Source organism: Brienomyrus brachyistius, chromosome 12 (genome assembly GCF_023856365.1).
Source record: "Brienomyrus brachyistius isolate T26 chromosome 12, BBRACH_0.4, whole genome shotgun sequence".
Taxonomy (NCBI): Eukaryota; Metazoa; Chordata; class Actinopteri; order Osteoglossiformes; family Mormyridae; genus Brienomyrus; species Brienomyrus brachyistius.
Window position 1 is genome coordinate 563,592 of NC_064544.1, and position 14,170 is coordinate 577,761.

At 40.4% G+C, this 14,170-nt stretch overlaps 1 protein-coding gene across 1 annotated transcript in view; it reads right to left on the reverse strand.

The window, feature by feature from the left end:
- Window positions 1-14,170, reverse strand: part of LOC125705198 (stonustoxin subunit alpha-like) — a 216,497-nt gene that overhangs the window by 113,756 nt on the left and 88,571 nt on the right. The window contains exon 4 of the mRNA XM_048971638.1: window positions 1,758-2,477. Within this exon, the coding sequence (XP_048827595.1) occupies window positions 1,758-2,477 (720 nt within the window). The remainder of the gene's footprint in view (window positions 1-1,757; window positions 2,478-14,170) is intronic.

Sequence of the window (14,170 nt, forward strand, 5' to 3'; positions counted from 1 at the left end):
GAGCTCCCCAACCTTAAGAAAGAGACAACTGGCACTGGTGTGCTAAATATTTGTCTGGCTTGGTATTTTCCAGGGTTGTCTGCGCTCGAGTTTGTCATACTTTTCCATGATTTTTTGATGTGCCGTAGAGGCCAAAGAGGGAACTCCAGGTCTTTTGTACATGGTTTGGGAACTAAGAAAGGTAGTGCAAACTGGCAGGCAGAGAGCTTTGTGTACATGTACTGTCTCATAAAGTCATTGGCACAGTGGAAGATCGCCATGTGGATATCCATGGGATGGATGTGCGACTCTGTGTCTGCCAGATCTGCTTCTCTGGTTGGTTCCTCATTTGTATTAAAAAAATCAAAATCATCAAACATTGTACCATTATCTTCTAAAAGTGAACCAGTTGCTACTGGTTTAAAAGAGAGATATCTGACATTGTAATCTAAAATCATGAGCTTATAGAGATATTGACTCTTTAGATCTTCCACTGTATCTGGTTCATTTAGGCACAGAGACAAACTGTCAATAACAAGAATATCATTTAGTTTAATTTTTTTAGGAAAGCGATCACTGAGGCCAAGTCTTTTAAATAAATTGATAGAGTTGTCGATTGCCATTTCACTAGGTGGTATATCTGTAAAATTGGTTGTTTCCTCAGATAAAGACACTTGGTTTCCTGGTAAACTACCCAGCAGTGATGCTGTATCCTCTTTCTTTATATTTTCTTCTTTCAAGTTCGATTCCTTTATAAAAGAATTCAACTCTTCTTCAAGGAGTTCCCAGTTACCATGACATTTTTCAACCAGTAATTTAATTGCATTTAAAATGTTGTCCTTCAGGTGAGATTTAATTAATTCTAACCGTGCTTCTTTTTTCTCAGAGGAAATATATTCTTGATCTTTGGATGAAGTCAGCACTTTCAGAAACACGTAGGCTTGAGCTTTTGATGCGCTTTGCTCTTTCAGAGAGCAATATTCTGTGTAAGATCTTTCTATCTCATTTTGCAAGAAGCTGATTTCATTCCAATCCAGAAGATGATTAAATGTCTTGCTCTCACAGCAGTATCCCAAAGCATCAATCCTGGACAGAACCAAGAGTTCAGCTTCATGTTGTTGTTGGTCACTTAGGGTTTGACACAAGGAGTTCAGTGAGTTGGTAACAGTGCATGTGGCTTTTACTGTAGATGAACGGTGTTCACTGGAACTTCTGCATTGACCTTCTAATTCGTCTTTGTTTTGTTTGAGGATCTTTATTAGTTCAGGAATATCTGACACTGGGATATGTGCGCTTACATTTTCAGCTACAGTTGAAATTGAGACTGTCAGACTTTCTTTGCTTTGACCAAATTCGCCACAGTTGCATGTAATTCTAATATAATATGCTGTATCTGGCTGTAACCCAGTAATTTTAAAGACTTCACCTTTACTAGTCTTTTTTTCCCAGTCTGTCTTATTTTCATTTTCTTCATTTCTGTATTCAACAATATAATTTTCAATGCTGACCCCATTTCCAACTATATCAGGTTTTGTCCAAGTAACTGTAATCTCCTCGAAGTCTACATCTACTTCTTCTGCCTTCCCAGGAGGACTTGTAGGCAAAGGTTTAATGCTCTCAGCTTCACTGGCTAGACTGATACCTGCTGGACACACTGCCTTGTATCTGACCCTGTAGCCTGTGTGGGGAAGCAGTCCAGACACAGTACATTCCAGGTTAGATTTAGAAACCTCAAAAAATAGCCAACCATCTGACTCATTAGCACAGTATTCAACCAGGTAGTGTGTGATTTCACTGGATCCATACTGGGGATGATTCAGCTTTATTGTCACACTGTCATGAGTGACGTCAGATGGATTTGGTCTTTCTGGTTTTGACGGAGGCTCAAAATGGTCACTTTGTTTCATCCCATCTGTGTAAAGGTAAATACTTGCCCCTTTGTACTTATCGTTAGGTATGGATGCTGATATAAAGTGTGTTTTCTTGTTCTCCTTGTTTGCCTTTACAAAATCCATGAAGAGGAATACTTGTTCTTTCATTTTTTCTGACACTGCATCTGAGAGGTAAAACTCACTCGGCTCGACATCCTTCCCATCTTCTTCTGTTGGGTCTGTTAGCTTTGCAGTTGAAAGAGCCTTTAAGTGACTCCGTAAGCAGGGCAGATACGGCTCCTCTTCACCCAATGATGTAAATGCAAAACACACTACATGCTTATCTCTGTTTTTCAAGATTTCACTTTCTAGCTCACTCTTTGATGCCAGAATTTTTGTGTCTTCCATCATATCAGTGTATGTTTGGAGCAGGTTGATTTCTTGCTCTTTGCAGTCCAGCCATTCCTTAAGTTTATTGCTATTGAAAGGAGACTGTTCCTTCTTTGTTAGGATGTTTGCAAGCACACATTCCTCTGTTCCACCTCCACGAATTGATGGTAAAATGCTTGACAAAGATCTCTGAAACACTGATTTGTACTCCAAGCACATGTCCTTGAAGGATTTTACCTTTCGTCCAGTCTCAGGAAAGTATGAAATAACCTTTCTCTTCATAATATCATTACATTGCATTTCTATTTCACTGAAGTCCTCTATCACGCTCTGTGTTTCATTTATTAATCTGACACTGATCTGATGCACTAATCTGGCAGCAGAAGAATCTAAGATTTCCAGGGGGAGTAACCACACCCTGACTGGCACAGCGTTTTCCCCCTTTTCACCCAGCAGACCTGGAAGTGTTGTGTATATTTTTACAGCATCCTGGAAGGAAACAGGGGTCTGTTTCAGGGCAAAGTCCCCATAGAATTTACAAGACAACTTTTCCTCAGTAGCTCTGTCAGTGTCTGTCAGCTCTAAGGAAGCCTGCCCTTCGATTGACAATATTGGTATTTTCTTTATCATCACTTGCAGGTTCCCCTCAATGTTTTGCTGGTCCTCGGTTTCTGAAACTTCTCGATCAAAAACAAAAAATGCCTGAGCACCGTACAGCACTGCTGTTACCACGTGTGTCGCTATTCCCTGATCAAACACATATGGGTGTTTAACATTTCCTCGTCCAAGGTGACTCATAGACAACTCAATGAACTTTGTAGTGGTTTTATACTTCAACGTGACACGTGCCTGTTTTTTTGAAGCCTTTGTGTCCTTTAGATAGTTGGCAGATCCATCAATCTCAACCAGTCCCCCTAAGAAACTTGCTTTTAGTGAAGCATCAACATTTAGAGCCCATGCCTTATCCTCTACAGAATCAGATGCAATGACATCAGATTTTGTGTTGTGCTGAATTCTTTCATCTGTGTTTTTTTGAAGGTCTTCATGATCCCACAAAGTAATTCCTGTGTAGGGCAATAATCATGTTAGTGGTTCAAATAAAAATGTATTTCTAAAAATGGAATCAGGAATGGATTTTTCAATAAATTAAGCTAAACTCTCCTAGTTTTTTTTTCAACGGCTGTTTCTCCAGCTTTTAGAAGTTATAGTTCTTCTCCTTATATGAATAAGCTTATTTAATAGAAAACAATACATGCTTTGCTTGCAGCTTTTACATTATTACAGTCGACAGAGGTTATTTTATCAATGACAATGACTTCAAATTCAGCAAAAAATGCCAGAAAACTCTTCTCATATAGAATCTTCCTGCCTTCAGCAGCTGGGCGGGCTATTTACCAAAGTCACAAATCTAATGTTGCCCATCCCTGTGGAATATTTATATACAATTTAGAGTTCTATTTGACATAAGTAGTTTTAGTAAACACAGTTCACAAGAGATGCTGCTTAATCCCTGTCAGAGATATTATGTGGTACAATGGGCGGAGCTTAAATGGGGTTCCGTTTATGACGTCATAAGCGGGAGGTGTCACGCCCAGCTCGTCCGATCCTCGTGTGTGCCACGCCCCCTGATTATCCACGTGTGCTTTCCCGATCTTGCCCAGCTGTGTCCTATTATTTTCGCCCAGTCTTGTCTATTTCAGTCCATGTCTTGCCCTGGTTTCTTGTCGGTCATTGACGTTGTGTTCCTGTGACCATGTTCCCTTGTTGTTTCCCCAATAAATCCCCAGTTTTCCCCATCTTTTGCCTGCCTGCGTCATCCTTCCCTACCTCCAGCCTGCCTACCTGCCCTTCTTCACCCACGGATCACAACAGGAGGGAGGCGTATCCCTTATTCTGATTGGTCGAGGGGTTATGTTCATATATGATATCATACATGCTTATGCTACGTGATAAGGGGGGCCACATGGTTTGGGTTGCCGTTAAAGTTTAACAGAATAAAAATACATGTAATGTATTTATTAATGTGTTATTTTTAATTACGTTTTAAGGAATAATAAAACATATAACAGGATGACTGTAAGCTAGCGCATACACGGCCAGCGGGGGTTCTGTCCGCAGTAGACACAAGCGCCCTCGGCATATTTTAAAAGAAAAAAGCACTTAAACTTATTACATTCAGCTAAAAACTTTAGTGTTATTTTTAAAAGAAAAGCCAAGAGAAAGAGGAATTTAGACAAGTACAAATAGGCCCAAATGACACACTGTCAGAAGAGCAAATGCTGAGTTTAAACAAGCACAAGTCCCGAGCGAAACCAATTAACATACAGCACGCCGTATTACAAGAAACAAAGCACTTAAATATTTTAACACAAGTTTTTACAAATGGTGCAAAAGCCATTGTCAGTTTGACAGTTTATTTCAGTGTAAATACGAAACGCGAAGATCCAGCAATAGCCGTTCAGGGTTCCCACAACGTCGCAGAAACAGCGGGGTCAAGGCAGCCATTATCCCGCCCCACGGTCCCAGCTTATATAATCTACAAGCTTGATTTGAGATGCTTGTGGGAGTGGCATGTTGTTGACAATGGTAAGTGAGCTGCAGCCTGCTTGATAGTAAATGAAACATAGTCCACATTCAACAGTGTCAACAGTCATTGACTATGCAGCGAGACTACAGATTGACTATAACGACCCGTTTATCCGCTGGCGTTATTTATTTTTTATTTTTTCATTTGACAGAATAAAGCCTAAGTTATTTTAATAAATTTGTTTTTTCAGTAAATGTATACTCATGCTCATGTGCACAAACACACACACACACACACCAGTGGTCAGGGCTTTAGAGTTTAACGTGAGGTCTGTGAAAGCAAACATAATTACTTCTGTCAGGACCGCGATGTGTATCCAAGCCCCCAAAAAACTTATTGCGAAAAAACAGACAGAAATAGACTTGTAAATTTTAAAGAAAAGACATTAACGGCTTTTGTTAATGTTTAAAGGTATACAAACTTTAGATGTATTTGTTAAATGGCCAGAAAAAAAATGGCTCAACACTATTGATAGTATATATGAGAATGGGGTCTTTGCAACAGTCGCAATCCTATCAGTTAAGTATAACCTGCCGAAGAAACATCTGTTTCATTTGTTTCAAAACAGACACTTTGTGCAAAAGCTGTTTCCTCATTTCCATAACGGACACCAGAATTGAATGGTCCTTAAAAACCTTTCATAAGACTTGGAGGCCCTGTCCTGAGGTTTATCAAAGACCAGGTTCTTACACTAGAGGAAGACTGATGCTGTTTAAGTACTAGATGGGAGGACCCCTGCAATGAAATTCGTAACATTTCTAGATGTATAGAGCGTAAGACATCTTGTATACACCCATCATATGTTGGAGGGCCTGGTGTGACTCCATTTTAAAAGGATGAGATGACTAGCCTGTAAGGGGGCATGGTATTGGATGGTGGAAAACCGAACAGGGGGGTTTTAACAACGGCAGAAAGACGAAATCCAACACGATAACAGACTACAACCACATGAGGGTATGTGATATGTACTATACAGGCCTATATGGGGTAGAATAAAAGCAGATATACTCATGTCTCTCTCTGCTTTTACAGTGTGGTGTGGATGTGTTGGACCAAATGCTGCGCATGTATTCAGTACGAGCAGCAGCTGTAGCAGCCAGCCAGTAGCTGTATGTCACAACATGCTGGACCTGGCGGCAGTGAAGTGTACAAGGCGTGCACATGGTGGAAAGGCAAAAGAAGATTGTATCTGACTCTTCTAGCCAAGGAACTCTGTTGCCGATTCATACAGCAAAGGGCAATAGAGACAGAAAGGAAGGCTACTGCTGTGACAGGACCTGTACAGACAACTCAGTGCCAGGTGCAAGAGAACTGAAACAGAAATCGCAGCTGGTTTGCCTGCGTAAAATGTCACAAACCCACCAGCGCCAAATGCAGGGATGATGGTCACTGGGTCTGCAAATGCTGCAAACGCAGACTTTGAAACAGACAGACAGACAGACTGTAACCACTAGACCCGGACTAGTGCTGAGTTGATAAAATCGATTCTCTGATTCTTAATCGATTCCCATGATAATTCCTAAAGATCAATTTGTATGTCCAACGGTCGATTTTACCCTTTAACATTTTCTGCCCTTTTTATACAGCTAAAATAGGGAAAAAAAGTTTGAGGCTTAGGTGTTAAAGGGTTAATATCTTTACACGTAGCGCGCATCGTGAATTCAATAACGCGACAGTAGGGGATGTTAAAGTTCACCGGGGAAAACTGTATTAACAACATGGCGTCGGACACTAGCGGTGCTTTGAAAATGCCCGTTACTTTAAAAGCTGCAGTCCGGCAGCATTTCGGGTTTAGAACAGACAAACGGACAGATGAGCTTGACAAAAGCAAAGCGCTTTGCAAGGCATGTCATAATGGAGGTGGAGTATTCATCATATCATCACTACAAAAAGAAGCTGCCTTACCCCAGGGCATGTCAATCAGATACTTTTCCTGCAGAAGAATCTTTCCACTCCCAAGTGATGATAGTAGACAGAGGACAGCTTACACAATCTGTCTTTAGTCAAGTTTAATTTCCAGTTTTTTTACTGTTTGCACTTTAATAGGCCTTTCTATTTTCTATTTATTTTCTATTTACAGTTCAAGTTTAAAATGTCCAGTTTACATGTTTGGACTTTAAACTTTGTTTTTCATATTGTAACTGAAATAAAATAGCATTTGTCTTCAACAGCAACAGCTTTTGGGTGAATTCTTAATGTCATATTTTTAATAATGCCCAAGGTTAGTGTCCCAATAGCAGCCCATTGATGACGGTATAGACACCTTTGGTGTCCTCTGTTGGTTGTCTTGGATCTGTTCGGTATTTTGTGAAAGCAATTGTATCAACATTCTGGGAGGGGGATTGGTCCTTACAGCCATCTTTAACTATCAATACTTCATTCATTTGTCATTGAATGTCAATATAATACTAGTATTAATATGTTGCACAACTACACAGATAATAGCTAAAAAAAAAAAACAGTTTTAAAAATACTGACCCAAATCGATATTGGATCGGAACAGATTGGATCGAATTGTGATAATCGATTCTAAATCTTGAGAATTGGAATTGAATCGATTCTTGAAATTTGAATCAATACCCAGCACTACCGTGGACCATGACTTCACTCAGCTTATGACATTTGTGCACAAACATGCATTGGAGACTGAAGTGCTAGCATGTTTTCATCCTATTCATTTCACTCTATTAGCAACTCTATCCATCAATCCATTTTCTAAACTGCTTGTCCTTCTGGGTCGTGGGGAGTCCTGAGCCTATCCTGGAAGCAATGGGCACACATGCACTCCCTTTAAAACCCCACGACGACATGGGGAGAACATGCAAACTCCACACATATGTAACCCAGGCGGAGACTCGAACCCATGCTAGCCACTCCACCATCATGCCGCCCCCTCTATTAACAACTTTGAATTCTATTTTTACTCTTTTTTTATAAATAAAACAGACTTGTGTTTCCATAAATTTTGTGAATGTGTGTCTTTCATATTTGCAGGTCAGTCAGTGTGTGGGATATTTTGTATAGATATGGCAGACTTTTGTGAAGGTTTCCATGTCACACACACAGAGGTTTGGGCTGCCTTGGATATGATCTAGCAACTGAGTGAGTAAATGCAAATGTGCCAGGGTTCACATGTGATAAGTGTGTTTGCACAACAAAAGCAGGAGGACAATGGAGGTGATGGCCTATGCAAATCTGCGCAAGCCTAGTAGTTCTAGGTATTTTTCACCAGAAAATAAAAAGGTCTGAAGTTCTAATGTTAAAGAAAATACTGTCTCTACGCGCATGCGTTACAGGAGAGTGAGAGCGAGAGAGAGAGCATGCGCTGATTTTAACAAGGATTACCCGCGTTATTCTTTGATTGTTGTTGTCGAAATGCTTAGGGTGCTTTACTTTATTATTCACATTGGCAGAAAAGTGCTTCATTACTTAAAAAACATTATGGTTAAAGAGCTTATTTGAAATAAGAGGCGCTCCGTTGGTGCCGCCATTTTAAAATGGGATGTCTGCGTGAGTGTGCATGCGCCAAATGCATACTGCCTAGGACGTCATGGATGCATGTCGGGTTCGCTCCGTTGCGGGATAATGGCTGCCTTGACCCCGCTGTTTGTGCGTTGTGGGAACCCTGAACGGCTATTGCTGGATCTTCACGTTTGGTGAAATACCTTTTCTATTTACATTGAAATAAACTGTTAAACTGTAAAAACTTGTTAAAATATTTAAGTGCTTTATTTCTTGTAACACAACGTACTGTATGTTAATTGGTTTTGCTCGGGACTTGTGCTTGTTTAAACTCAGCATTTGCTCTTCTGACAGTGTGTCATTTGGGCCTGTTTGTACTTGTCTAAATTCCGCCTGCTCTTGGCTTTTCTTTCTTTTAAAAATAACACTAAAATTTTTCATCTTCTTCTTTAAAAATTTTGGCTGAATGTAATAAGTTTAAGTGCTTTCTTCTTTTAAAATATGCCGGGGCGCTTGTGTCTACTGTGGACAGAACCCCCGCTGGCCGTGTATGCGCTAGCTTACATTCATCCTGGTATATGTTTTATTATTCCTTAAAACGTAATTAAAAATAACAAATTAATAAATACATGTAATGTATTTTAATTCTGTTAAAGTTTAACGGCAACCCAAACCATGTGGCCCCCCTTATCATATAGCATAAGCATGTATGACACCATATATGGACATAATCCCTCAATCAAACAGAATAAGGGATACGTCCCCTCCCGCTTATGACATCGTAAACGGAACCCCATTTAAGCTCCGCCCATTATACCACATAATATATCTCCTGTCTAAGGATATTTTTTTTGTTCATTCATGAAATTATAACCAACTTGCTACATCTTAAGTACATTTACAGGAACTTTTATGTGATACTTCTATCCAAAGCAATTTACATTAGGGGTTTGTAATTAGAGCTGGGCGATATATCGATAAAATATTGTATTGTGATTATGAACATTCATACCGTCATCAACTTGAATATCGTATCGTCATATAACCTAAACACTTTTTTTGTTTGTTTTACATAAATTATATCACGGTATGAATCTGTTGTTAATGTGGTTTATCATTACACTCTTCATATGCTCCATAACTATTAGAAATTGGTAATTTATTCATCACAAGCGGAAAAACTTGTCCTACATATTATCTTTAGAATATTGTGATGCATATTTATATTGGGAAACTCTCTGAAAAACTAGTAATATAATTTTTAGGGCATATTGCCAAACCTGTTCCCTGAAATGAACAGTGAGGCAGTCAGAGAAAGAGCTTAAAAAGTGAAATATACTGTCGGCTTTAGTTATTGGTTACATTTATTTATTTTTAATTAAATTTCACCTTGCATTCTATTGAATTTTCACATGACACTTGCATTTCCATTTTTGGAATTTGAACATGTGAGCACTCTGCACACTGTTAGTACAATGCTGTACTTGTTGAGCTACATGAGCTAAGCTACCCTCAAAGGTAGGGTGTCATGTACACTTAGTGGATCCTCTTCACAGTATGGGATAAACTCTTAAAAATAAGTGCTCTCTCATTGAAAACTACCCAATAGCTGCAGTTCTACACAATCTGGTAATGAACCAGAAACAGCTGTTTGATTTAGCGACTTACCTGGAATGAGACAATCATTACGGCAATCATACAGCATCCCCAGCTGGAAGGGTCTTCCGAGAGCTGCCACCTCCGGGGGCGTCTGTGAGTCAGTTTCCATGATTTGAGTCTAAAATCTAAAAATGTAGGCGTATATGCTATGATTAATTCATAATTCTGTTAATGTCATAAATTACAAAAAATACTGATTGACATCTGTTGGGAAAATAAAAAGTTATTTTAAAATTGTATTAATAGTGGGGGTGTAGCAATGGGAGGCCTAGGCCCACCCACTTTTTGTGTAGGTCCACCCAATCAAATTGCAGCTTTTTTGTAGTAAATATCTATTAGGCACTTTCTCACTCCAGGAACCTTTTTCAGGACCCAGGACCGTTTTCAGGAACTTTGTCGTGTTCCCACTGAAAGAACTCTGTTTGATAATAGTTCCTCAGAGATAGTTTCGGGCCTTTTTTTAGTCCCTACTCCAGAGCAGGTACTCTTTGTTTGACCATGAACTACTGGGAAGGGGCTTACCAGTGATAATCTTACTGACAGGTTGACCACAAGCACCACCACTAACTTGGAAGTTGTGCGGAATTGTTGGGAATAGAGATAAAAGTAGTGGAGCAATGACTGAGCTGATGGAATCATTTTTACACCTCAGTTTTATTTAATGCATTAATAAGTATGTTTCTGTTTGTATCTCCATATTGCATACTGCCCCTTGGAGATGGGATCCCGTATCCCTAAGTCGATGTCATGCATCCCGAAGTTTGGAAGACCTCCCCCCACCAAACCTTGTTCTTATTTTGTCTTGCCCCACTCATGCCCCCACTGCCATATTCTGCCTTTGTTTTCCCTGGTCTACGCCCTCTGCTGTCTCTGTCTGTTTTTCTCCCTGTCCTGGTTGTCCCTTCACCTGTCCACCTGCCTTTGTTGTGTTGGTCATTTCCCCGGTTGTCATTGGTCCTGCCCTGACCTCTGTGTCCTTAGTTATGTCATCTGTTCTGTGTTGTGCCCCAGTTTTGTTCCCGTCAGAGGTTTGCCCTGTTTAGCCTCTCTGGCCTGATCTGCTGTGTATGGTGTCAATCGTCTAATCGTTTCTCCCAGTCCTGCCCAGTCATATCCAGTACACCCTAGTGGTATTTTATGCTGGCTTTAGGTCGCGTTCTGTCTTGTCTGGTCAGTTCTGTCCAGTCGCCCCTTCTAGTCTGGTGTCCAATCTGTATCCCTCCCTGCTTGCTTCCTTGGGTTCTGCCCCCCCCCCCCCCCCAGGAGGGCATGCTTCGGGGGGGGTACTATCACATCCCGCTTCTTTGCCCATTCCTGTTTCCTCTCTAACAGGGCTCTAATAAGCCATGCCTGATCCCCGTTAAGTTGAACCTGATTTATTAATAAGTGGTTAGGTTTCCAACAGAGCAAAGTACTTGAAATCGTCATCGAATTTATTGAACTGGTCAACCAATCAGCAATTTATTCCTGCATACACCTCCCCAGTAATTCACGGTCCAATGAAAAGTAAGGACGAAGAAGGGTTTGGCCAACCTTCAAGGAACTACAGTAAGAAAACGTTCCTGTGCTGGGGACAGGACAAAGTTCCTGGTTCGAAAAAGGGTAGTGAGGTGGGAAAGCAATTAATAATAGTAGATTTGCTACAAAAAAGCAGCTATTTCACTAGATAGGCCAATAGAAGAATTATTGCATTATTGCCAGTTATTACATTATTGGCTGCTACAGGCACTGTTGCCAACTCCTCAGCAAGGAAAGTCGCTATTGACTGTCCCAGAGGTCGCTAAGTTGGCAACATTGGCTATAGGGGCTACCCCCCCCCCCCCAAAGCAAGATTATGCAGTTATTCTGATAAGTTTTTTCAAAGTATGTTGTCAGGAAACCCGAATCCTGGCCGCATATCAACATCCATGATCCACTGGACATTTTGGGAAGTTACATGGATCCCTGTTCAGCTGCTTTTCATTTAAGCAGGTAATCATTTGATTTACAATTACCCCTGACTAAAATAAGCCACGTTACAGCGTGTTTTCCCACTCAGTAAGTCTGAGGGCAAGAGGATCTGGCTGCAGAACAATGAGCGACGACCACCACTGTGGGACGGAAAATCACGTGTCGTCCGGTTTGCTAAGTAGAACATCAATGATATTTCCTATATAAGTCCCCGACCTGCATTGCAACCACAGAACTAGTTTAAGCCGGTTTATTTCAACTTAAATCTATTTTCAGTATAAGTACGACCTCATAAGTTTCTATATAATCAACATCATTATAAAAATGTGACTGAAAAACACTGGATATCTGAGGTGTTGCATTGTGCGAGTATTACTTTGGTCTGTCTACAGCAGGACAGGTTAAATAAAGGAATATTTAACTGAGTCTCATTTTCACAATACTATCTGATTGAGGTCGGGCACGTTTTTCAATAGGCTGTAAACCTTATGAGAGCAAAGGTACATCAACTTATGAAAGCCCTGTCCCTTGTTTAATAGTAATTAAACCGATAACAAATCAGTTTAGAAAATAATTTAACGTTCTCGTCATTTTTAAAACCCTTGCCATTATAGCCTTGCGTCGATTTGTCTTCGCATTTTGAATCGGACTGTAATATACACACAGTATCCTGCAGCAAATAATAATCCATCCATCCATCCATCCATTTTCCAAACCGCTTATCCTACTGGGTCGCGGGAGGTCCGGAGCCTATCCCGGAAGCAATGGGCACGAGGCTGGGAACAACCCAGGATGGGGGGCCAGCCCATCGCAGGGCACACTCACACACCATTCATGCCTTTTTACCACATTCGAACATTAAGTTTATCATTCACAACCTCCTGTAATTCCTCACAAATGTAACAGTAACTTTTTCATTAAAATGCTACAATAATGCTCGTCTGTGCAAATACAGTCACTTTCAGTCGCAGGAAGAGACTGATTTAGTTGAAAGATATTTTTGACACTTAGTTAAATCCATTCTGCTGAAAACTTTCTTGTATTCTGTCGTTGTATAATATAATACGGCATTTAACTTCATACTCAGCACCGTCATGCTTGGAAATGATCTGACATCAAACCACAGACCAAAAGTAATCAAAAGTTACCAAAATTTCCCCACTCACTCTAAACCCTGTGTGTTCATTACAGCTAACAAGCTGTATTGCAAGTCTTCCTGCCATAAGGAAAAGACTCTGGGGGGGGGGGGGGGCATTTTATAGCAGGCTACCCTGCCACAGAATAAATAAGTATAACATTTGTAATAAATAAAATTATGTGGAGCAATTATTAAATTAACACGCAACAAACAAACAAAAGAACTTCAACATAGTTACACACTCCAAACAATTTTTTTATCAATGACAATAAAAGGGCTACAGGAGTTGAAGGTGGTCATGTGGCCCCCTTCCTCATTCGCTCCAGAGAGATGCAGTTTCCTGTGGTGTCCTGGCATTAAAGGTTCGTACAGTATTTAAGCTATGTTTTAAACTGCAAATTCATTTTAAGAATGTTGAATGACAACTCTCTCCGCCTGGGTCACACGTGTGCGGAGTTTGCATGTTCTCCCCATGTCGTCGTGGGGTTTCCTCCTGGTACTCCGGTTTCCCCCCACAGTCCAAAAACATGCTGAGGCTAATTGGAGTTGCTAAATTGCCCGTAGGTGTGGATGGGTGAGTGAATGGTGTGTGAGTCTGCCCTGCGATGGGCTGCCCCCCCATCCTGGGTTGTTTCCTGCCTCGTGCCCATTGCTTCCGGGATATGCTCCGGACCCCCCGCGACCCAGTAGGATAAGCGGTTTGGAAAATGGATGGATGGATGGATGAATGACAACTCAGTTGTAAACATAAATCTTTCATTTTTTAAAAGTTATTTGGTGCTTCTAAATGATACCAGTCCAACTTTTCTTCAGTTTGCAGAAAGATTTCTTAATGGTGACAATTTAACTTTTGACGCCTCAGAGAAAGAAATAAATAACATGAGGCTGGATATAGCCAGCACCCTCCTCCAGGAATCTGGTGTCTATTGAGAGATGGTCATAGATAATCCCTTTCTGTTTGAATTAAAAAGAACTAACGTAATAAAATGTCGCACTTTAAGATCAGATATAGAAATAATATTTAAGAAACATTTGTTAGTATACAATGTTTATAAAATACTCCTAGGTTAATATTTAACCTCTTTGTTTTTGCAGACAATGTCAGAGGTGTGTGTTTCTATTGTGGTAGTGAGG